Source organism: Leuciscus leuciscus (genome assembly GCF_965113295.1).
Source record: "Leuciscus leuciscus genome assembly, chromosome: 22".
NCBI lineage: Eukaryota > Metazoa > Chordata > Actinopteri > Cypriniformes > Leuciscidae > Leuciscus > Leuciscus leuciscus.
In genome coordinates this window covers 13,644,808-13,671,260 of record NC_138746.1, presented here as the reverse complement: position 1 = coordinate 13,671,260, position 26,453 = coordinate 13,644,808, and the positions used below count along the sequence as shown (strand labels likewise).

Sequence of the window (26,453 nt, the reverse complement as noted above, 5' to 3'; positions counted from 1 at the left end):
TGCACATCTGACAGCCCAATTATGTAAATTTTGATGTTTTTTCATAAACACTTGATAAGAAAATTAAGGCAAAGTAGAGCATTTTAATATCAGCATTTTTTCACAATCTAAATATCACCATATTTCTCCACTGGAATTTTAATTGTCCTGGAAAGCAGCCTTTCTCTTCTCGACAAAGGCAGTCATGCCCTCTTTTCTGTCCTCCTGAAAATGAGAACACAGCAAGTTCAAGAAAGTAGAAATCTTTTCGCTCAAAAAAAGAAACGAATAAATGGAAGAAAAGTGACGCACCGTAGCAAAGGTTGCGTGGAACAATCTTTTCTCAAGTCGACAGCCCTCAGCTAAACTCAGTTCAAACGCTGTAAGTAAAGTTCAAATAAAACTGTAAATTTCTAAATGGCTGCACAGAACTATTCAGTTTTCATGTGACGTCACACGCTTATCGGAACGTCCACCTGGAGGGCACAACAAGGCTTTCCTCCGCTGCCCGCCAGGTTTGTAGTAAGTACTAATGTAGTAAGACAGTGACATTAAAAGACCAAATTCAATATACACCTTATTGATGATGCATAGTTTTCCCAGGCATGATGAACACAGAATATAAATGGCAACACCTGATCCATTAAAACTAACACTTTATCTTCTATTCTATATCTATTATCTTAAAAAAAAAAAGAAAAAAAAAAAGTTTTATTAGATTAAACTGGGAAGGGTCATAGCACTTGCATATTGTTGTCCTATTGTTAGTTTCAATGCTTCTATTGTTCTCATTTGTAAGTTGCTTTGGATAAAAGCATCTGCTAAATGAATAAAATGTAAAATGTAATGTAAATGTAATGCAACACGAGGTTTCTTGTTAAGCGTTATTTCAATCGAAAACCATTATAAAGAAAATGCGCTGTGTTTATATTTTGGGCTCATCTGCTCGCCTGTATATAGCATGCATCATCAAAAAGGTGTAAACTGAATTTGATATTTTAATATCACTGTAGTAGTACATTAAGGCACTTTAAGGGTGGGTTGCACCAATATGGATTAAGCATCTCCTTAGCCTGGTGTTGGTTCACACTCAGCCTTTGCTGCTTGATCAGCCCTTTAATTCTAGTGATTGAATCACACAGCAGTTTCTGTATATGGATCACAAGTGCCCAAAACTTATAATCTTGTTCACATATTTTTGTTTTTGAGAAGGAAAATGGTCAGGCTTGTGCTGCAGTTCTATGGCTGCTTTGCGCTCCAGGGCTCCGCTATGAATATGTATTTTTTAAACCCGATCTGGATGCATGAACCTAATGTTGAAAGTCAGTGAGCCTCATTTATGAAACATGAGCAGAATAAATTTCAACATAAAAGCTTCTATCCCTTTAATACCTTACCTGCATTAACAGCTTCCTTTGCCATGGCAGAGACAAGTTTGGAATTGCCAGCTATTTTCTCACCACATTTGATCGCTTCTGAAACCAGCTGATCCACAGGAAATACTTTACTTACCAGACCTATAGAGATGAATACATTAGTCCACATATTGAATTGAGAGAAGAAGAAAGAAGCTGTTGCGCAACAGTAAGTTTGAAAGACAAACCAGAGAGTTTTGCCTCCTGAGCGGAGATTCGGTCTCCTGTGAGAACCATCTCCATCGCAAGGGATTTTCCCACAGCTCTTGTAAGCCTCTGAGTGCCACCAGCACCTGGAGCCAAAGAAATCATGTGATCACAGCTACCTCGAAGCTAAATATTGCCCTTCATAATTATTCTGCAACAATCAATCCACATAATTAAAAAAACGGATGTGTTACTGTACCAGGAATGGTCCCGAGCAGGATTTCTGGCTGTCCAAACTGTGCCTTCTCCCCAGCATAGATTATGTCACACATCATGGCAAACTCACATCCTCCACCAAGCTGGACAGGACAAAAACTTTGTTTATGCCTGAGTGGGAATTAAGATTTAAACAGGCTTTTTAGTGATTCCTTTAAAACATTTACCTACCGCAAACCCATTGACAGCAGCAATAACAGGCTTTTTGACTGTTGAAACCTTGTTCCAATGTGCCAAGAAGTTTCCACCATAGCACTCTTGAAAGGTTCGATTCTGCATCTCTTTAATATCTGCTCCAGCTATCAAAGCAAAAGTGTAAATACAACATATGATGAGTTTAAAGGATATTCAATATAACACGCTCAACTAATTTTATTGACAGTTTCACACCTGCAAAGGCTTTTTCACTCCCTGTGACGACAATTGCTCCCACTTCACTGTCACCCTCAAAGGCATCAAGGGCTTTGCCCACCTCCATCATAAGCCCATCACAAAGAGCATTCAAGGCCTTTGGTCTATTCAGTTGGATGAAACCGACATTCTTCTTTTCACCCTTTTTGTCAACCAGTATGTACTGATACTGGCCACCTGCAAAAGAGACGAGGACAGGGGTCAAATTAGCCCAATGCATTTTTTTTTTTTTATTAAAACAGAATTGATTTGTCAAATACATCACCTCTTTATTATATGCATATTCCTATTCTTATTTTAAAATATGTTTCAATTGTAAACAAGCACACAGAAGGGTAGCTGCAGCTTCCATAAAGGTCGGTGTTTCCATTATAAAGTTGCAGGTACAAAAACAAGCAGTCACAGAACCAGAGCAGGCAAATGACGCAAGTTTCCAAACAAAGCAAAACTCGAGATTGACATTGAAAAGGAAGTCATTACTTTTAAGTAGACATGGTTCCTGTTACCTGAACTACATTGCCTGGTTGCTGCTAACGCAGAGGGAAGGAGTTTACAGTTTTTGAGAAGTAACCCTGTGGATCTGCAGAGAAGCGCCATGGTTGGTTGTGCGAGGTCAACGGTAACGCTGCGACGATGATGAAGCCACGCCACGGCACGTTGATTGGCTGTCAAGAGTGACGTCGCACCGTAAGCAGGATGCCAGATATTGTATTACAAAATCCCTCTTCCGTTGACGTTCGACCACCGATTACAGGTGGGTCGAATAAAACGAGGGATTTTTTTACGTCTTTTATTTGATTTTATACTTGGGTTTTATAATAACTACCTCAAAGAGGCATTAATAATATCTTTTCAGTGTTAAAACAACATTTAAACCACACAAATATGTACAAACACGTGTTAAGTTTTCCTTTTACTCCCTGTTTAATACTTGGATTAGTTTTAAAACAAGGATTAGATGGCAAATAATGGCAACAACCTATATGGTACGTTTTTGGCGTATATCTCCCTCTATTGGCCACTTTTGTGAATGAACTCCACATTGTGCAAAAAGCACTGTCGTTTGTATTGCCCGTTGAGGATGTATCATGACATAAGGAATGATCTGAGGGTAATGTTAATTATGGTCTCAAAAATGTTATACTTATTGCAGTCAAAAAATTTGTATTAATGATATTAAGTCTTGATATATTTATTCCTCCCATAGAAGAAACCAGCCATCAGAGGGCGCTTTATTCTTGCAATATACAGCATTTACAGAGTTTGATGCTGTTCATGGTCTTCAGCTTTGTTTTGAACGGGCAAACTGCCAAGCAGTTTTAAAGAAGCTTTATGTTAAGTGCATATATAGGACACATTAAATGACTTCAATGTCTGTAAGGATTTATTTATTGTTCTGTAAATCAGTTAGAAAAGCAGTGAAACTCATGAAGGTTACAAAAGTCATGAAATAACTAAATCTTGCCTGTAAAACCAACACACAATAATGCATTCATGTATCAACAGTTTATCCAGATAGCAATGTCAAAATAGTATGAATCATTTTGGTATACTTTTAGGTATTTGTAATGCACATTTTTATTCACACATGTTTTTTCAGTCAATTGTTACTCTTTAGGTGTAACATAATATATCAGCATATTTACAGGGTATTCTAGAGGGTAAATATGTAGTACCTTGGCAAATTCTAAGTTTTATTGTTTGTTTTATTTGATTTATTTCAATTACAACACTTTCTTTAACCACACACAAAAGAGGTGCATTATATTACAAAAAAGAAAAGTGAATTTTTTACTCGATAAGTGCAACTCAAAATGTAAGTCTGTTGGTGTAAGTCATTAGTAAGAATTCAATTTTAGATTCCAAACACCAACAGTGTATTTCAATAGGCACATTTCTGATAAATATCAAGTTTTGAAAGCACACTAAACCAACTCTGCAGGTCTTGATTTTAACTCATGAAAATGACTGTACAACTACATCCAACATCACAAACTAGCTGTAAATAATGGGCCACTTTAGAAACAATCATACACCTCTGAAATAGTCTTCAAATAAAAGAACTGACGTATTAGGGTCTAAAAGCAAAGCTCTGAATATCCCAAAAAGGTTAATTAAAAAAAAACACGTACCATGCTAACTAGAATTGGTAACCAGTGAACACTCAAAACTAAAGATCACAAACACAATCAAACACTCTCTTTAGTGACTAGACATTATTGCAGTAGAAAAAAAAAAAAAAAGAGGCATATAGAGGCCCTGTTTAGTATGTACATCCAAAATTCGAAGGCTTCATTAGAATAGTTTACAACCAAGACATTCATTTTGAACCCTCATAAATGTGAACCAGTTTGAAAGATTGTTAATTTATTTTGAGATACAAGACAAGAAACATCAATAAAAATGGAAGCATTAGAACTGGCATCTGTAATAGGGAATATTAGAAGGATCATAGGGAGTCTGATGAAATCATACTGATAAATGTACGCCTTGAATGCACTGTAAGTCACTTTGGATAACAGTGTCTGCCAAATACATTAACAAAATCTATTACTATTCAAAAGTTTCTCACAGCACAGTCAACACTTTTGACATTCTTTCCTTATATGCCCTTTCTCACCTGTTATTTTTTTAAATACAGATTCTCCCTCCCCATTTTTCTATTATTTCACACACTCACTGTTCAGAGACCAAACGATGCTCAAAATGGTCAACATTAAAACAGCACCAGACAAAATGAAGCAACTTACAGATTTAGCCGTTAAATAGTAATACTGTTAAGTGTTTTGTATTGGTCCTGATGACCAGGTTGCTAGATGTGTCATATCAAAGTGTGTTTGACACAACATGTCAGATGGGTGTGTGGTCAAGAACCACATTGCTTGTGTTGCAAAACCGATTCTCATTCAATAAACTCTGTATGAGTTTGTAACACATGAATGGTTGCAGAGAAAATCGGCCAAGATTTTCAGAGTGTAAAAATGGCCTACTTCACATTAAAAGTACAATAGGTTATTAAGCTGGAGTTTTCTATCAGGAGTACCCACTCAACACATTAAGGATCATTAATAGAGCAGTTCCCTATTGCAGTCGATAAATATTCATTTCTAATCCAAACACTGATGTGAGCAGATCGTTTCTGGCTGGTGTTAAGTACTCTCTGGCAAATAATAGCATTATTCCATCACATGAAATTTAGTCAAGTAGATCAGCCAGTAAAGTCGACAAAAAAAGCAGCCCATCTACTTCATTCATCACTGCCTCGGTTCCCATGTGTTCCAGGACACAAAGAGTAAGTATAATATTATAAAATATTACAATACTGACCTGAATAAATGCTGACTGATGAGAAGCATAGCCAGCTTCTTCACTATAGAACAGGGCACATTTATCAACACAACAGCTGACATGAACGTAGTACTACACACACTACCAATCAAAAGTGTGTGGTCAGTACGGTTTTGTTTTTAAGAAATTAATACTTTAATTTAGCAATGATGCATTAAATTGATCAACAATGACAGTTAAGACTTACATTTGTTACAAAAGACGTATATTTCAAATAAAAAAAATATTAAGTAACATAATTGTTTTCAACATTGATAATAAGAAGAAATGTTTTTTGAGCACCAAATCAGCATATTAGAATGATTTCTGAAGGATCATGTGACACTGAAGACTGGAGTAATGATTGCTGAGAATTCAGCGTTGCAATAACAGGAAGAAATTACATATACATGTGACCACATAAACAGCCTTGGTAATCATAAGAGACTTCTTTCAAAAGCATCTTACTGACCCCTAACTTTTGAATGGTAGTTTATGCATGTCATGCAAATGATTGCACATCAAGAATCGTTTCTCAGGTATTGTAATGTAATGTAATGTAATTATAGTAGCAATAATAATCACTGATATCACACTAATTCAGTCCTTTATGTGGAGGTGGAGCAGGAGACAACTGAGAGGAGAGCATTGTAGGTGTGTAGGGTAGAGGGGCAAAAAGCATTGCTGAACACAGGAAAAATGCTGACCCTTTTCTGCGTTTATATTTAGAGTGACACAAGGAGTTAGATTTTTTTTTTTCTGTGAGGACACTCACTTTACATCCACTGCTAAGTTAATGAAGCCTATGAGTGGATGACAGTACATTCAAGAAACAATTCAGCCCTGTTATTTCCGCTCATTCAACTTTTACGAGGTGCTTTATAATAAAGCGTAAACCGATGGAGTGGCCCTTTTTTTTTTCCGTGTGTGTGCAAAAATCACTGCACTGAAGTCATTCCTCCCAAAAAAACAATCTAAATAAACATCTGTGTCCAAAAGCGGTCATTTGTCAGTTTGGTTGCCAAAGATTTTTACATTATACAGTCGTTCTTAAATACTGTGCTGGCTTGGAAGAGAATGACTGGATGATCAAATTTCAGTACTTCATTCCCCAAAATAAAAACTTTCTCTGAACCTCAAGTTAAATAAAATGTGACATTCTACAACATTTCAGTGCGACATATTATATTTCCCAAAAATTTATAGTTGCAATGAATAGATACAGGAGGGGAAATGTATGCTATTTAAATATGTCTGCCATACACCCTTGCTACACAATTTGGAAATCAAATAACATCTTCCTTACAAAAAAATTTAAATGACTGAGATTAATTAACGCGAATCAAACCCAGATGGAACGGCAAATGCTGAATCTGAGCTCCTGTATTCTAGCAGCCAACGTATGTCAAGACAGCCTATCTAATGATAATAATTTAGAGCATTTTTGTCATCAGAATAAAATGTAAAGTAAATCAACTTTATCTGATTTCCTGAGTTTTGGATCATTTTGAAACTAAACTGCTAGACTACAAGCACGACTACATTGGCAGTGTCTATTGAGAGCAGCTAAATCCCAGTGGAGTATGGTACTGCCACAGAGTGCATATCAAAGTGTGCCATCCCTGAAAAATTATCAAAGCTAAACAAATAAGCTACAAAGTGAAGCAAGGATACTGGAAAACACACATCTGACAATGCAACCATTCACCAACCTGTTATGATACAATATTCAGAAATCACTCCAATGAGAGGTTAGAGGGCAAAAGTAGTGAAAATGCAGATGTTGTTGATGTCTTTGTGTGAGCTGCGGCCCAGAGGCCTTCACTGCCTGTGGCAAATGCACAGGTGCGCGCGTTCACCTGTGAGAAGTCCTTTCTGGAGCGTGCTCAGGCGTGCTTGCTTAGCCAAGCTTGGTGATCTGAAGACTCCCAACTATCCGGATCATATTAATGGCCAGCAAAGACTTTACTTTGTGATAAAAGTCAAACAGCTGGTGTCCATCCACAAAGATCCTAAAACGCTGGTGCTCACAATGGATCTCAATCTGTATAAATGGGGAAAGGAGAGGGGAGAAATGGTGAAATAAGATCAAATCAAAAGAATCCTTTGTCAGTTACTGAGACACATTGTGGACAGTGTGTTGAAAGGAAGTGCTTGTTTGACTTTGCATGACTGCTTATCTCAGCTCAACATTTGGAAACAGTGACCCATTTTTTTGGTTCGCCTTCAGCCCCAATTACAAAAAATAAGCACTCATTATCTTCCAGTATCTTTACTCACTTTGGTCGTACAACTCTCTGCCATACAGAATAATTCTGTAATTGCCTATTATAAAGGAACAAACCCACATGAAAAAACAGCCATTCTTTCTGGGGAAAAATAAACTACAAAATGACAATATTGTATTGACACTACCACTTTGGACTCTGTAAGATTTTTTTATGTTTTTGAATGAAGTCTCTTATGCTTGTCAAGGCTGCATTTATTTGTAAATACAGTAATATTGTGAAATATTATTACAATTTAAAATAACTGATTTCTATGATTTCCAATTCAATATATTTTAAAATGTTGTTTATTCATGGATGGCAAAGCTGAATTTTCATCAGCCATTCCTCCAGTCTTCAGTGTCACATGATCCTTCAGAAATCATTCTGATATGCTGATTTGGAGCTCAAGAAACATTTCTTATTATTAATTATTAATTAATGTACTTTGTCACGATATTTTGATGCATATAAAGTTCAAAATAACAGCATATATTTTAAATAAAAATCGTTTCCTGTCACGTTTGATCAATGATCGAAGTTTTAACAAATTCTTGCTGAAAACAAGTACACATCTCTTAAAAAACCTACTAAACTCAGACTTTTGAACAATAATGTGTGTGTGTGTGTATATATATATATATATATAGTTGTAGTCAGAATTATTGGCACCCCTGGTAAATATGATCAAAGATGGCTGTAAAAAATAAATCAAATTTTTTTTCCTTCTCCAAAACACGTTGGCCATTATTATTGGCACCCTTTTATTGAATACTTTTTGCAACCTCCTTTTGCCAAGATAACAGCTCTGAGTCTTCTCCTATAATGCCTGATGAGTTTGGAGAACACCTGACAAGAGATCAGAGACCATTCCTCCATACAGAATCTCTCCAGATCTGGTCCCTTTTGAAGTTCCAGTCATGTCTGACAACTGAATTTGCTGGAGTTTGTTTTTGGATGAGCGAGGAGGATTTATCTTGAAACTCTTTCAAACAACATGTGGGGATATAGGGGTTGTTTGATTTTTTTTTTTGCTTTCTGACCCCAAGACTCAACTAATCTCTGTAATTCTCCATCTGTGATCCTTGGAGAGTTTTTGACCACTCAAACTTTCCTCCTCCATTAAGACAATGTAGACACACATCCTCTTCCAGGCAGATTTGTAACATCTTTAGTTGATTGGAACTTCTTAACTATTGCCTCGATGGTGGAAATGGGAAATGTCAATGCTTAAGCTATTTTCTTACAGCCAGTTTCTATTTTGTGAAGCTCAACAATCTTTTGCTGCACATCAGAACTATGTTCTTTGGTTTTACTCATTGTGATGGATGATTAAGGAAATTTGGCCTTTGTGTTTCCTCATATTTAAACTCCAATTATTTTACTGAATGAAAAATCAAAAGGATAAACAATGCAGATTTATTTTTACAGCCATCTTTGATCATATTTACCAGGGGTGCCAATAATTCTGACCACAACTGTATATTTATATGTATATATATATATATATATATATATATACACACACACACACAAAAACAAAAGCTGCCCAAAATATTATGCATATATGCATTTAATTCTGCTCTTGTAAGTATTGTTTTTGAAGGAAAATAATAAAAAAAAATCATTTGATGTAGCTTGATTTTAATTAATAATATATAATCTCAAACATACAAAAATAAGGGAGGGGAAAGTAGGTTTTGCCTCTTCATTTCAGAAGTCCACTACACGCTACTGCTTTAGACATCGCATTATAGTGTCTGAAGGAGGTACAGCATACATACAACATCTGTATCTGTTAAGTCTGACTGACTGGGCAAGGAGGAAGCTGCCATCGGTTTTGGACACAACCCTGAACTCATGCTTTGTGCAGATTAGAGATCTCAGATTAGAGAAGATGTAGATGTCAGTGTTTCATCATTACCCTGAAAGGCTGGTCCGGGATGAAGGGAAAGTAAGCTATGGGTGCCTCCTCCTCACTCCATTTCCCAGAGACTCTGGCATTCCTCAGAAACTGCCTTTCAGTGAATCGTGCGCTGAGTTTAAGGGCCACATCAGTGAGCTCTTCATCATCTTTCTTCTCACTGTGGCCACAGTTCAAACTGATGTCAAAGCTGTGAAAAACAAATCCAAACATTAAGCATGTAAACAGCTGGTTTTTGTCACTTCTACATCTAAAGTTATCTATCTTCTGTTTTCAAAATGTATTCATCCTCACAAGTAATATGTTCAGCATGTCAGCATAACCATATGACTTGCCATTAGTGTTAATAAAAATATGACAAGTGTTGCATGATGAAGCATTACAAACTGTGTGCTAATGTGCCAAATATTACAGAGAAATAGCATGAATCCATTTTACATGAATTCAGTGATTCAGGCCTGCGTCGGCAGCCATTATCACACTGATTGAGACTCACAGAGCATTCCTAATGGATCAGCAGGCTGTTTACAAAGGCTAAATTCCAGAGCTGAAATTACACATTAGTATCACTTAACCATTTATTTATCAGAACCATAATGTGCAATTTAGTTAAAAAGCTGCATAATTATAATGTAAAGACGACACCATCAAGATAAAAAACCACTCCATCGCCCTCATGCCAGGAACATTTACTATACTCTCAAAAAAATGACCAGCACATTCAATTACTAGAGCTAAACTGGTAGAGGAAAACCATATACTGGCAATATGCAGACCCTGAACGCAATGCAAATCACTTCGGATAAAAGTGTCAGCCAAATGAATAAATATAAAGTGCTACAAAAAGCATCTGGTACTAGCATTAAACAAATATTAAACAACTGAACTATAATTTAAAAGTTCAGCCAGTAAGATTGAAAAAAATAAAAATAAATGAATACTTTTATTCAGCAAGGATGCAGTAAATTAATCAATAGTGTCAGTAAAGACATTTATGTTGCAAAAGATTTCTATGTCAAACACCTGCCGTTGTTTTGAACTTTCTATTCATCAGAGAAGAATCCTGTAAACGAAATGTGCTGCTTAATATTTTTGTGGAAACCGTAATACAACTGTTTACAACAATGATAATAATAAGAAATATTTCTTGAGCAGCAAATCAGCATATTATAATGATTTCTGAAGGATCATGTGACACCGAAGACTGTAATAAGACAAAGTAATGATGCTGAAAATCCAGCTTTGGCATCACAGGAATAAATTACATTTTTAAATTAATTAAATTAGACATCAGATATTTTAAATTGTAATAATATTTCACAATATTTCTGTTTTACTGTATTTTTTTATCAAATAAATGCAGCCTTGGTAAGACTTCTTTCATCTCATCTATCCCACACTTTTGAACAGTAGTGTTATAACACAAAATGGTTTACATTTATAAATAGTATATCAGAAATGTATAATTTCAGCCTTTCCCATACTAAGGTTTTAATATTGTACATGCCTGTTAGTGCGCTTACTGTAAAGAAAAACGTCCTTATTATACCTGGATGCTTAAAATATACATGCATATTTGTGTGTGTGTGTGTGTGTGTGTGTAATATATATTCATACAGGCTGAACATTAGCCTGAATAACACCCTTGTGATTTACCACTGATTATTTGCATCAGCATACTAAAACGTTTCCAAGACACACCCAATGCTCTCACAGTTTTGACATTTGTTTCCTTAACAGCTAATATAAACACCCATCAACCCTAAACAGTGCACACACCCATGCAGTGAGTTTCTTGAGCAGATCTACATCCCAAAGCTGTACTCAAAACATAGTACTGCCAATCTGGACAGCATATGAATGAATGAATGAATGAATGAATTAGGCATTTATATAGCGCTTTCATACTACTGTACACCCAATAATCTTTAAGTACATATGGGCCCATGAAGCCCAAAAAATGCTGTTTAAGGAAACTTACAAGGTTTTGAGACAGAGCTTGTGTCTGATGTAACTACTAATGCTAGAATGTGTACAGTCTTAAATGTCCAATCTTAATATGAAAACATACCTGTCTGGCTCTGGATCAATGATGCCCATTATAATGATCTTCTTCCCAGGCCTCATCCCACCTCTGATCCGTCCACTGAAAGGAACTGTCTGGTATATCAGATATAGGGAAAACATCAATGTCACATAAACTACAGCATAACAACGACTGCTTTTAAACATTACTCTACCAGAATACGAGAGATGTCTTCTTTATCAGGGGAGATAAGCCCAGCATCTCCGAATGAATTATTAAGGTGAAGATCATCTTCGGTGTTCTTCAAATGAAAAAGAGAAGATTTACAAGTTTAAAAAGCACTTGAAGATGCAGGATGAAATACAGCACGAGCGAGTAATGCAGATGCAGGGTTTTAACAATAAAACGACACGCCTTCACTGCATCTGTACTTCATCTTTTTTTTAAACACAGCATGTGCATCAAATACACCAGAGCTAAAATAATGCTCGAAATATTATTCGTCAATTGCGATCTACCACGTATGCACTGCAGTACATTTACACAAACTCATTATGATTTTGTTCAACTGGGTATGAGAGAGGACGGTCATCTCTCATGATGCATTCAGATTTCCACTGCACTTCGTATTAAATATACTGTTATTGACTACAATGACTACGTTACGAGAAACTGAAGCACTGTAAAATCTTAGAGGTTTTTGTGACTTACTATCGCGTCCTTTTCCATGCTCGCCACCGCCATCTTGAACAAAATACCATAGGATGCTTATCAAAGGCGGTCCAGTTCAGGAATCTGTCAGTGTCGTGGCAGACTGGACAGGGAGCTGCAAGGTGTCTAAGTTCAAGAAGTAAATGATAAAACAAACATAAATTCTCTTAACGAATTAAGAAGCAACTCTATTGTCTCTATTTGAGAAAGAAATATGCTGACGCGGATTATCGTACGGGTGGAGGTTAATCCAGCCTCCATATAAACCTAATCTGCTCAGATCTCATTGGATCATCTGAGCATAATTACCAACAGAATAATAAGAGGCCACATTTGACCACTTTTGTATTTTTAAACATGGCAATTTGCTTGCATTAAACGTTCTAGTTTACTATATTTGTAATACTGTGGTAACTCAGAAGTTTAAATATTGATGTAATAATTGTTGGTAGGTAAACACAATCTGTGCATTGCATTTTTTGTTGGTTGTGGTGATTTTGTTGGTTAATTTTGAGATAAATAATTGACATTGTTCCAGTGTGTTTCTGATATTTGAAATGTGTGCGCCCTCAATGAGCGAGCAGAGGGAGACCCCTAGTGGCACGTGTGACTAATGGCACCTAGTGGCAGTACTAGTGTTTGTTTTTGGAAACTCCTATATTTATGTAAATCCGTGGTTCATTCTCACGATCCCCTCACGATGCTAGTAATGCTACTTTATGAATTCTATAAAATAGGTATAATTGAAATAAATATGGAGATAATATATCAATAAGTAATGTAATATAATGTAGTAAAATGACCATTTATGAACAGCGACTGACAGTTTTTGTGATTTAAGTACAATGTGAATATGTTCTTTGTTGTAGCTCTGAATCCTAATATAAAAAGTCATAATCATCATGATAATAATGATGTTTTCATTTACTGGTTAATACCCAGTGAGTCTTGTCAAGACGGGTATATGGCACAAGTGTCTGAATTGATATGAATCAAGCACCATGATCATAAAAACATACTTTTTTTTTACAGCTCTATATGGCTAGTGCCTAAAGTCAGAACACATGGCTAATTTTAAATGGCCGTCAATGAATACAGATGCTTTTCAACAGCAGTTGGTGCAGTTGCAGTGACTACCAGCAGAGGCTAACAGGATTCTGCTAACTTGGTTAAAAAGAAAGAAACGGGGAAAAAAGATTGTTACACTAGGGGCACTCTTGTGCAGTTAACCACCTAAGAGCTTGATGATTTGGTTCTGTGGTGTCATAACACAAAATAAGTTGAGCAGTTAACTCAAATAAGGGTTCCTCATCCCCCAGCCTGCATTATTTTTGATTGTCCTATATCTTTTAATTACATGGATTATTAGTATTTTATTTTACATTATTTTATTATTTATTTCATTATTTATTTTACTTAATTGAATGTTATGTTTTATATATTATATATATATATATATATATTTTTTTTTATTATTATTTTTTATTATTCTTTATGAGCAGCATCCATCATGTGCCTTAATGAATATTCTTGTAAGTGTGGACCTTTGGGTGACAGCAAAAGGCTGCATGCACAGTGGCCCGCTCTGTCCAGAAGTGTATTTGAGCATGCAAATTTAATAAGTGTTTATTTAGCAGGGCCAGCCTGTAATTAGGTTAATGCTGCAGTCGCTCTGCACTGCTCTCCCACAGCTCCATTCTCCTCACCTGCTCAGGCGGAAAGCACCACAGACGGACCTGGCACTGCCCGCCATGCTCTGATCGTGCCCTCTTGGGCCTGCTGGACACCTCGCCCACCTGCCTCACATGATGCCAATGTCCAAACCTCTAACTGACATCAACCGTCACCTGCTAATATGACAAACTGCAGCTGTTGGATATCTGAAAGAGTTTTGGGCATTAAAGTAACAGACATTTCTAATAAACATAATTTTAGGATTTCATATTCAGGATCTTTCTTTCAGTCTGCTTCCCCCAAATCAATATATTGCAATCTGTCTCTTTTTCACTGTCTCTCTCCCTCACTGAATATGGCTTATTGTGTGTTATTGTGAATGTCAAGCTCCCACACACTTCCTCACACCCACTCCCTCCATGCAGCAGCTGTGTGTGGTCTGTGTCTTACTTCCTGTTCTGGCTCCTCACTCTGGGCCTTTCCCCTAAACACACGCGCGCACACACACACAGATACAAGATCACATGAACTTATAGTCACATGCATGCCCGCTACATCATCACAAACACATTCATGGCAACACACCGCTGTATAAAACTGTCGACCACATTGATCTGAATAAGGTGTCTGATAGTGAATTCCCTGTGTTATGCAATAGGTTTAAAAAATCCAGCAAGTCTGAGAGTCTTGGCTCCATCCTTTAGGGCTCAGCGTCCTTCATAATAATTAACTCTCAGTGACCTTTGATACAGATGTAACCTGGCATAATCTCACTGCTATACAGCGCAAACTTTCATTCTAGTGAAACTTATTAGCTCCTGTGGGGTCTTTATCCATAATTATTTTAATTCACAGTCCTTGTTTGTGGTACAGATAACTTTAAAAACATTTCTTAATAATTAGATTTAAATTTATTACATTTATTCAAGTCAAGAATATTATTTAATACAGCTGAATCATATTTAATAATTGTATTAAATGTACTGAATTTTACACGGAAACAACTGTATTTTGATATTACATTATATAATAAAATTATAACAAATATTTTACAGGGAAATCAATGCAATATTTTAACACTATTACTTTATGAAACAAAATAATAATAAAAAATCGCCTGGTTATTTGATGATGGATGGATGGTCCTTGCTTTGTAGAATCCCACAATGGGACAATTCCCATATAGCCTACTGCTAAATACATATGGGACACAGTACATTTGGCTCTATTAAATGGGTTTTTTTTTTGTCTGAAGTATCTATTCTGGTGATTATTGTTCCTTTTGCAAGGTAATGTAGATGTTGTATGATGTAACAATTCAATTGGTCACACTTTAAATTAGGATCCAATTCTCACTAATAACTAAAATTTTGCCTCAATAAACTCCTCCTAATTACTACTTATTAATAGTTAGTAATGTAGTTGTTAAGTTTAAGTATTGGATAGGATTAAGTGATGTAGAATGTGGTCATGCAGAATAAGGCATTAATATGTGCTTTATAAGTATAAACAGCCAATATGCTAGCATGCTAATCAGCAACTAGTTAATGAGAATTGGACCCGAAACTAAAGTGTTACCATTAAGTCAAGGCAAATAAGGCACCAATACGGCAAATTGGGAGAATAAAATAAGTTTAGGCTACTTGATAACTCCAAGTCACTTAATCAACTTTAAATCCATCCTTATAATGTGACAGTATTTGAGTCATTCCACGAAACCGGTATGATTTGAGTCCCTCTGACCTTTTTAAGTGTATTTTAGCTATTGGGTCACCTAAATCTATTCTTAAAAGCTTTTTGTATCAATTTGAAATGTCTCCTTTAATAAAGTTTAAAAATAATGACATACATATTATCTTTATATTAGAAATGATCTTGTTTTTTCAGTTGACACCACCTATTTTGTCATGTCCATCATGGCCTTCTATGAAAGTGTACTTGGAATATGAATAATATAATTAGAAAAAAGTCCATACATTTTGCCATTCCCATGAATACCTATCTGTGCTTTTTTGCTGGTAATGTTTTTTTTTCTAAGTAAATTCATGATTATTCATTAAAATCACATTATTTAGTTCCGTCCCTGAGTAATCCCTCAACCCCGTTACACAAACCATTCTCCCCCATAAAACTAACGAAGCGCACGCACATGCAAAAAAACACACAAAAACACATTTGCACACACACACACACACAAACGCATCAAAAAAGCACATATGTAATATGTTTTATTTTGATTACCTATTTAGTCAGTTTATAATGTTCTAATGCAAGTTATTGTTGTTTTTCCTGCAGTCGGGTTAATAAAACTGAGTTGCAATTGCAATTTATATCTGTTGTTTTTCTTGGTTACATAATGAAATACAGTGCTCATAGAAAATCTTACATAAGAATCTGATTTTCAATCATAAGAATACTGATTTTAGTTAAAATTCTGAAGTTAAGCCACATCTTTGATAAAAAATGATGAAGTTGCCGTCACAAAAAGTGCCCATTTCAGGCTTTAGTATAGCATAAGTGTAAAATAATATGTAAATTTTACATTTACAATTACTGAATTAGTGTGAGGGACATATGATTAATAGGATTATATATTTTATAATCATATTCAGAAAGCTCCCATAGTGTCCATAACGGGGCTTAAGACTATAGTGCCCATATCTTACAATAATTACCAATAATAATAGGGATTGGATGCCTGAGGTGGGAAAATATGTTTTTCTGGAAGTTAAATATGTAATTAATGTTGTGGGGTGTTCAGAAAAGTAATACATATAAGCAGGGGCGTCAGACAGGGGGTAATAGTGGAACTGAGTAACAGAGGCCCTTGGCGAAGGGGTGGCCCACAAAGATATATTGATATATATTGGTGTTGTGAGGGGCCCACCCCTTGGTTCTGTGACCGGGGCCCAATATTTGGTGCTACGCCCCTGCATGTAAGTAAAAAATCCAAAAATGTGTAAGTCCAAATCGTACCGGTTTCGTGGAATGACTCATTTAACCTCTATGTATTTGTATGAGTATTGGGCCTACCGTTACTTTCTGCAGACAGATGAATGTGTGTACAGAAGGGCTGAATGATGAACTGTCTGTATTTAATTAGGTATAAATGTTGCTATGTAATCAATTTGTAATATCTGTAACAGGGACACTGTAAATTAAGTGTTACCATTGTATTCTTCAGAGGAGGGATGAAGATGCCGCTGTAGTGCACAATTCAAATTCCAGCCAGCGGGGGCAGTTATGGGCTGGTGTGTGTGTGTGTGTGTGTGTGTGTGTGTGTGTGTGTGTGTGTGTGTGTGTGTGTGTGTGTGTGTGTGTGTGTGTGTGTGTTACATAAACGTGCAACTGCTTGTGTGCCTGCTGAGCTGGGCTTGTGGTTGGCGGAGAGTAGGTGTGGCTTCTTTTCCTCCGTGGTCACAGCAGAACAAGATCATTCAGATATTTGCACAAAGCCAACCTGACAGGGAGAAGGGGGAGGAGAGGCAGAGAGAGAGAGAGAGAGAGAGAGAGAGAGAGAGAGAGCAAGGCTTCTGCAGTCTCTCTCATTCTTCTTCTTTCTTCTCTCTCTCTCTCTCTACCTCTACAGAAACAAGGAAGACTGTCTACTTCATGCCCTGTGAACTGAGCAGAATCAAATTAGAACTGCAGCTGCATGGGAAATATTTCTATTTCTCATTTGGTTTAAAGGGACAGTTCGCACAGAAATAAATATTCAGTCATCATTTACCTCATGTGGTTCCACGTGAATTTAGGAGATTGTCCAAGCTTCTCTTTTTGCAAACAGTGAAAGTGCATGAGGACTAGGGACAGCTGAGGTTAATTAAAGCTCACAGTAAAATAATTTGGATTATTTTGACCCTGACGGCCTTTCGGACAGGTGTCAACTGTCACGAAAAAGAGTTAAAAATCACCCTGGTGTTTTTTTCCCCCCCAAGTGACTATTCTTGGCTTGTGACTAAATAAGAGGCTTGAAGACTCTCCCCTCTTCAAAATAAAACATAAAAAAATACTAATAAGAGTATCGTTAATGTAAAACTTCACAAACCCCTGCTGTATTTCAATTTGATGTAGGCCTATTTGTGAGAGAAACGGGGTATTTGATGTGGAAAAATGCAGGATGGGACTTTTTTTTATCATTGATTGGATCCTGAAAAGTGAGTGTTTATAGAATAGAAGTCAGAGGTTAAAAGGGTAGAGAAATTCATGATGTCATCCAAAAAGTTGTTTCAGAGGAATGTTATTTCATGTTGACTTAATACTTTAGTATTCATTTTTTAGAATGTCTTCTAAACTATAAGAAATTGTTGCGCTCTAAATTGACAAAAAAAAAATCATTTTTCTTCAGGTGCGTGGAGCCAAAGAGATATGGAAAACGAACAAGAAGTTTTCTGGACTTTTTATGGATTGTAAAGTGCAAAAAGTGCAAAGTGAATTAAAAACAACCGAACAATTCTTGTTCGTTTAGAATGTCTTCTAAAAATGTAATGTTCATTTACATTCAACTAAACGTTTTTAGCATAAAAAACATTAAGGCACTATCTGTCAGTCATTTTGAGTGCCTAATGTAGGTATTCAGATATATCTTTAAATGACTGAAGTTAACAAAACTGCAAACACTGCAGCTCATTTCTAGTCATTCAATTGCATTGAGTTGCAGTAAGGAAACATATTCTTTTTTTCTTTGGTTTGACCCATTTCTTCCCGTGGATGAAAGTGGGCCAACAAAGAACATTGAAGGGAAAGGAAAGGACGGATACTAACCACAGCAAATTAGTCAGCTTTATGACACAGGCCCCATAGCGCTTACTGGAAACAATACAGTATGAGAAGGCAAATATTTCACCCGCTATCTGCACGTGAAACTTGTTAAGCTTGACTATAGAGGGATGTAAAGCGAAAACAAGCCCTGACTGACAGCGCAGGATTATGGCCGTTTCCAGAGCATCCTGAACAGCGTAACTGAAAGACTTGTTTTAGATAAAGAAAAACAAATAGTAAAGGTGAGATGGTCAGCTTGAGTGATACAGATTACACACTAACTCACCACTCTCATAAAAAGCAACATGATCCACAGGGGGGGGGGAAACATTCTCGCTGGCCTGAGATCAGTTCAGCTATGTTTTGAGCTGGCCATCCCCCTACAGTTCACACAGACACTGCCACGTGCTAAAACTGTCTTTGCTACACAGCTGTGTGGCCCCAATACTGGAAATAGATTCCTGCTACCAGGCCATGAGTCATAGGTGCAAAATGGAGGCAACTGTTGATGCAGAGAAATGTCCGCCGTTTCATACAAAGCAGAGTGACTCAGAAATGATATACCTTAACCTGTTCAATTGTCAATGTACTCACTACAATCTGTAAACATAGTAACATGCTTGATTTGAAAGGAAAATGAAGAAAACAAACACAGAATGTCATTTTTATCCGTTTATTGTATGATATAAAACTAGAAAAGTAAGACTGTTTCAAATTCATAGACACATGTCCATATTTCATATATATTCTACAGTCCACACCTTGATGCAAATACAGTGATCATCAGTTGATGGGTTATTTTTCTCAAAATGAATGTGTCTGTAATATTGCATAGAAAAAGGCACAGCTCAAAGGCCTGAAGATACGGCCTTTCTTAATGAGCAGAAAAAGGGTTTAGACCCTCCACCACATTTCGTCTCTCTATTTCTCTCTCTCACACACACACACACACACACACACACACTCTCACACACACACACGAATAATCCCAGTGGTCACTATCCTGAAACCACTTTAAACTTCCCCGAATGTATGGCCTGAACCATGGGACAGTGAGATACCGTTAAAAAACAACAACCAATACCATCAGAAATCATGCTGCCTTTCTTCTTTACATTTGGCATTGAGGGTTATCAAAAAGATTTTCCCAGATATAGGCTTTGGAAGATTGAAATTCTGAAGTTTGTAGAGAATAAAGTATTGCTTCACAAACCTTTCCCTTGCACGCAATCTGAAATACATAAAACATTAAATACTTATAATTAAATAGCGACAGGGAGTGTTTGACTAGATGACTAGCACAAACACCACACCAAATTATAATACAAGAAACTAAACAGACAAAAATAATGCATTATTAAAACAAGATGAAAAAAAAAATGGCTTCCACCCCAATTAATAAGCAGTGATACATTCCCATAAGCATAATACATTCCTATCTCATATTCTGTACAAATTACAATCTGGATGTTAGCATAAAATAAAAAATAAATATATTTACACAGGAAACAAAAAAATAAATAACTTAAAACAAACACTCCAAATCTAAAAATCCTATAAGAAATTGTAATCAGTTTTGATTCCATAGTTTTGTCCGCTCTGCTCTCATTCACTCATGCTTTTTAATTCTCAGACAGTCTCTCTCTTGAACTCTGGGTAACAAATCCAAATCGTCACCTCTAGCTTAGGTCTCTGTGACAGGAAGTTCAAATCTCAGATTATTAATGGTCATACTTATTTGTTGAATAATATACTTATTAAAAATACACATTTGACAAGTTTTCTTCCCTCACTGACATTGCACTTTCCAGGAAGGCATATAATGCACAGTTTTTGTCGGTATGTAAATCTATCATTATTAATGATAGCTTGTTTAGTGCGACAAACAGCAATGTGAAACTTATACAGGCGATATGATAAATGGTCCCTTTCCTTTTATGTCAGGTGCACATAAAATAATCCTTCCAACCAATCTGATTTCAGCGATTTAAAGCAAGTGTTTTTAGCAAATATACTGTGCTGTCTTTTGCACATACATGCATAATACTCTCCCGCCAAACTTGTGCATACTTAAACTCCCCCAAATAAACTCCACTTAAATGTAATGTGACCATTCCTACTGGCCAAACGACACTAAAACCCAGTAGGGCAACAGAGAGAGAGAGAGAGAGAGAGAGTCTGACTGGAACATGAACAGATACCATTAAAAAAATAAAATAAAATAAAATAAATCAAACAAACAATGGTATAAATAAGATAAAATAAGACCAAACCATACACAAATCATCTGACATCTGTACAATTATGAGCTATAATCCTGCATGCATTAGTATGTTAACAGAAATGTACCGTTGTACTGGTGAGAGATGTATATGAAGGAAATGTTTGGCAAAAAGATTATGAAGATGGAAATAGTTGAAAATGAACTGAATAGCAACCATAAACTTACATGTGCGGTACAGTTTTTTCCCCATTTTGCACGAAGAGACATGCATTGACCCTCTTGCTGTGCATTAGTGTAGCATTAAAACTGAACCAGCCACTGAGTCTGGGTGATGATATAAAGCCAACCCAAAGGCCAAAATAGGGAAGTTACGGCAATGCCTTGTCTCAGATAAAAAGGAAATGCCTGAGAGAAGTTGACAGTTTGCTTATTACTGATCAGAAGGCATTGATTGCATCCATTATTTGTAGCATAAAGGGGTTTAGCGTTGGCTAATCAAAGAAATGTATCTGTAAAACAATACATTGCCAGCTGAGACGTAAACACATGGAATCTGAGCCGTTATGGCAGATCACAAGAATTTGGTTGGTTGACTGTTAATATCTGACCACTACACACATCCATGAATAAATAATACCCGGTAAAGCATGTTCCATAAATGAGTACATTTCATAAATGCATATGTTTCACTGAAGGAGGTTTAAAGGGGTAGTTCACTTAAAATGAAAATCTTATCATCATTTACTCAACTTCACTTCACTTCAAACGTGGACTACTTTATTTATTCTGTGAAACATAAAAATATATTTTAAAGAAAATTCAGTGGGGTGCAAATCAATATTGGATTCCATCGATATTCATTATAAGGACAACAAATATTTTTTTAAATATGTTCTTTTATGTTCCACAGAAGAAAAAAACTCATACAGGTTTGAAAGGACATGAGGGTGAGTACATGGTGAACTATCCCTTAATGAACATTAAAATGGAAACAGACCCAAAAAAAATATATGAATAAATGACCACATATTAACAGACTATTTTGAATACTACTAAAAAGCAATAAAACAGCTCTGGATAGAAAAACATACAAACAAAATAACCAAGTTCCTCTTTTAAAATCTTTGTGCTTTGTGAAAATGAAAGAAAAATATGAAAATAGGGCTGCCGTTGCACATTCTTGCACCTGTATGCTGAGAATGGGAAAGAAATATGCTACTTCTCTGATAATCCATCTTGTTCGATTAGAAATTACGAGAAAAATGAGACAAGACAAACAAACAGTAATTTACCAAGTGGTCATAAATAAAGGCACTCGGATCTGCCAGAGGCCAAAGTGTGTTCCATAAAATTTCTTCATGTTCATTTTTGGGACAGGCAAGCACAGTGCATGCACAGTGTTGAGAAGTAGTACTGGGCAACATCACCATTAAAATTGACAATTTCCTTTGTCTTTAAAAACAAAACGAACACAAAACTGTACAAAAAACACACAAAAAAACTCCAAACACTCACAAAGTGATTCTTTAGTTTCTTTCTCAGTTTCTATTTAAAAACTCTTTGATTGGTTTTGCATTTTCTTCCCCAGTTCCCTTCCAAACCTGGTCATGATCCTACAAGCACCTCCATAATATGGTCCAGTTCAGTGAGGTCCATTTTGAAAGGTTGGTTTGAGCTGACAGCAGGAGCGGAACCGCTGTAGGGTGAAAGAGTCTTGAGGAGCTCGTCCGCCGTCACCATGGGCGCCAGTTTCGATGGAGCCGCACCTGAGGATGAAGTGCAGGGGTCGAAGTCGTACATGGAAGTGTCAATGTCTGCAAAGAGAATGTCGTCCAGGGCAAGGTCTGTCAGAAAGCCTGAGGACGAGGCGGAAGGTGAGGTGCTCATGTCCAGGCTGTTAGGAGGAAGAGTCTCTGGTGCGTTGGGGGCCGCTGAGCTTTCCTCAGGCAGCGGGACCAGCCCTCCAAGCTTTGGGCTGCAAGGCTTACTGCAGTCTTTGGAGTCCAAGGCCCCAGAGTTTAAGCTGGGGGGACACAGCGGCATTTGGAGGGTCAATGTAAGGGACGAGAGGGAGGTAGCACCGGGCACAGATGTAGCTGTAGGTAAAGGCGAAGGACAGAGCTCCTCAATCTCATCCAGGGCAGAAGAAAAACTGTCTCTGGTCACAGGTGAAGGGAGTCTGGGCAAGGTTGGTGGAGGAGGAGGAGGAGGAGGAGGAGGAGCAAGCGGAGAGGGCGATGAGGGCGATGTGCAAAGCGTGACACTGTCCTCCTCTAAAAGCGAAGCTGGGGTAAGACAGGCCTCCAGAGGTGCTTGGTTTGACAGCCCTGACGAAGGCGATGTAAGGACTGGAGCGGAAAGTGCTGGGGACTGGGACAGTGGCGGTGCCACCATGGATAACACGCTGAAGGCAGGCTGTGCCTCACGGAAACCCTCGTCCACAGGGTCGTCGGGTGGAGGGGAAGGAGGAAAGAAGAGTGGCCGCAGGTTTCCCTCCTGTTTCAGCTCGTCCTGGATGCGCCTCAGCATGTTGTTGATGAGCACGCGCTTTTCCAAGCTGGGCTCAGTGAGCGCCCGGTGGTTGTACAGCTTCATCAGAGACATGTTGAAAATGGTCTGCCTCTGCAGTGTGTAGGAGACCTTTGAGAGCCCGTCGGCCATCGTTCCGGGTCCTGCCGCCAACGCTTTGCCTTCCAGCCCCTCTTCATCCTCATCTAGTTTCCGCTTTGCCCCTTTACCCAACATATATCTGCTAAGAGTAAAGAGAGAGAGAGGGAGAGAGAGAGAGAGGGAGATAGAGAGACAGCGTGTGTTAGCCACATAACCACTCATTACGTTCATGACTCATTGCTGTTTACACCTCTTACGACTCGACACTGGTTCTATATAAATCTCTTGATCTACAGAAAAATATCTAATGGCAAAAAAGTCAAACATAAACATTTCAAGAAACTGAGATGTTAAAGGTGTAAGTGTATAATTCTATGTTAAAATACTTTCTCCATGCTAGTTGAACATGTAGAGCAGAGGCACGGGAAGTAGGGCTGCTGGGGGTGCTGTGCTGTCATATTTACAAGTGGGAAACTCTGAATTCTGGATGATACATTACTAGTTTTCAAGTAGTGATGTTAGAAGGGGCGTGTTGATTTGAAACACTGATCTACTACAATATATTATAGACAATATATCTTTTTATAGAGATCAGTGAGTGGAAAGCAAGTCAGATCAAAAACTTTCATTTTGATTTAAGTAACAAAAACATTGATACCATTTATAAATAAGAGATAAAAAAAAATCCTCATTGTGAATTCAGATGTAGTTATTTGGGTTTACTGTTCACAATATAATTATTTTGTTTTGTTCAGGCTACTTCCCTGTTATGTTTCCTACATAAATATGTGACATGGCGTAAAAACAAATTCCATACTTTGACGTATGAGTTTACCAGGTGCACTTGAAGGGTATAAAAGTATAAACACTGCGACAGTGCGACACTATCAAAACATTGGTGTTTGTTTGAGAATTCCAACCAGTTTAACATAGCAACACTGGCTTAACCAATGGCGTGAGTTCGGGGGCGAGGCTGTCTTTTTGTCTGACCAATGGCAGGAAGAGGGAGTGTCTGGGAAACCTGTTTGATTATTTTGGCTATTCTGTTGGGTGCTGCTAGTTCACAGAAACTGCACTTTTTGGGCTTTTCTTTCTTTTTTTGAAAGCATAGTGAGGAAAGGCACAGGAAAGTACAAGCAGATTAAGAGGGAATAGGACTGGGATATCACTTGAACCTGGGTCAACGTCTTGATAATTCACAAAAACACTTTTTGTTTAGAGATAATCAAAAAACACTTTTGATAAAGGTAATGTAGTGTTTTTAACTACATTATGTACACATTTTTAATAATATAGCCAATAGATGAATAACAAATACAAGAAATTGTTTTGATTAACAGATTCGTGGCTTGAAGCTTGGTTGCTATGACATTGGCTTGCAAGCTGTTGTCATATTAGCATTCGGTGATGTTGCAGAGAGTTGAGAGAGGTGAGAGTCAGTACAGTCTCTGTGCATCTATCGCAGAGAGCCCATAATGCCTCACGTTACAACTGTGCCAAACAGATAAGGTAACAATATGGGTACACACTCCAATGTACACACAGTGTTTAGGAATCACAGCATCTCCAATTGGACATTAGCGACAACAATCTCTAAACACAAAAATTCAAACTTTTGAGTTGCAGGGGAAAGATGTGGTGCTGGAAATAAATGTAAGCCATGAGTTGCTAACGCGTTTACAGGAATACAGTTCTGACTACTCCTTCCTGAGCCGTGCTGCAAATGTGTGTCAGACTTTCAGTAAGTACTCACGGTAAGAATGTGTCAGACGAGTGCAAAGCCCTGATCACTCCCTGCTTAAATACATGCTGGCTGCAGGAAGACAAGATCCAGCTGAGTGTTTGGTGGAAAAGGGGGAGAGAGAGAAGGAGCGAGTGTGTGACCTACGCTGAGCTTTGAATGTAGGCAGTAGTGTTCTCAGATGCTGTAGCTCTAGGTTCATGATACGAGAGATTTAAAACAGATCACATGGGCCACCGTAATATTACAGAGCACAGATTCACCATTGCTCTGCTTAAGGAGAGACTAGGGGAAAAAGGGTCTGAGGGTTGGGGGTGTGGAGACACAGATGGTCCAAATAACTTAACGTTGTACACTGGAACGTTTCACCATGCTTACAACTTGATGGGACTCACATGTGTGTGGGAGCTATTTTAGAAAAACACCCTTTAATGAAAGGTTTTTGTCATGTGTAGAATAAGTCATTTAAAACTTAATTTACTCATTTGGTAGCCGTTGTTATCCAAAGCGATTTTCACTGTATTCAAATTATACTGAACATTTGATCAGTAAGCGTGTTCCCTGGAAACTGAACCCATGACCTTGACATTTGGAGCACCATGTTCTTCTAGTTGAGCTACATTAATTGTGCTGCATGTTTTTTTGTTTTTTTTTGACTGTATAAAGCACAAAAATACCATAATATGTTTGCAGAGATTTAGAAAACATGCTAAGTCCACATCCTTGTTTCTCCCAAAAACAATGCTACAGCCAGATATTCTACTTTGAAATGTGCATTCCATGTCGGAATGTCTGTTTTTGTTTTGGTCTCTGTGTGATCCCGCCCACTGCTAATTTACCCAATAGTAAACACAGCGTATTGTAGCCACGGAAGCCAGCAAACAAACTAGGTCAGAGATTGTAGATTTTAGCCAACCTAAAAAGCCTTGGCATCCATCTAAAAAGCCATATGTCACAGGC

The 26,453-nt window shown here is 37.3% G+C and overlaps 3 protein-coding genes across 7 annotated transcripts in view; all 3 read right to left on the bottom strand.

Moving 5' to 3' along the window:
* Positions 1–63: 63 nt before the first annotated feature.
* On the bottom strand, positions 64–2,886 carry echs1 (enoyl CoA hydratase, short chain, 1, mitochondrial). Its single transcript, XM_082154734.1, has 8 exons — positions 2,735–2,886; positions 2,208–2,405; positions 1,989–2,116; positions 1,801–1,900; positions 1,583–1,687; positions 1,377–1,496; positions 292–359; positions 64–204 (listed from the first exon to the last, which is right to left on the bottom strand). Exons 1-8 carry the CDS (start codon positions 2,823–2,825, stop codon positions 139–141), a joined length of 876 nt encoding a protein of 291 aa, XP_082010860.1. The 5' UTR covers positions 2,826–2,886; the 3' UTR covers positions 64–138.
* Positions 2,887–3,547: 661 nt separating this feature from the next.
* lgalslb (lectin, galactoside-binding-like b) lies at positions 3,548–12,720 on the bottom strand. The gene is made up of 6 exons (XM_082154254.1): positions 12,706–12,720; positions 12,484–12,609; positions 11,987–12,073; positions 11,818–11,906; positions 9,747–9,936; positions 3,548–7,599 (listed from the first exon to the last, which is right to left on the bottom strand). The coding sequence occupies exons 2-6, from the start codon at positions 12,514–12,516 to the stop codon at positions 7,456–7,458; spliced, it is 543 nt and encodes a 180-aa protein (XP_082010380.1). The 5' UTR covers positions 12,517–12,609; positions 12,706–12,720; the 3' UTR covers positions 3,548–7,455.
* Positions 12,721–19,577: 6,857 nt separating this feature from the next.
* Positions 19,578–26,453, bottom strand: part of sertad2b (SERTA domain containing 2b) — a 38,547-nt gene continuing 31,671 nt past the window's right edge. For 3 of the 5 annotated variants that reach the window (XM_082153667.1, XM_082153665.1, XM_082153668.1), the window contains exon 2: positions 19,578–23,891. In XM_082153667.1, the coding sequence (XP_082009793.1) occupies positions 22,748–23,887 (1,140 nt within the window). In that variant the 5' untranslated portion in view covers positions 23,888–23,891 and the 3' untranslated portion in view covers positions 19,578–22,747. Of the gene's footprint in view, positions 23,895–26,453 lie in introns of all 5 variants that reach the window. The other 2 variants (XM_082153666.1, XM_082153669.1) reach the window with 1 other exon arrangement.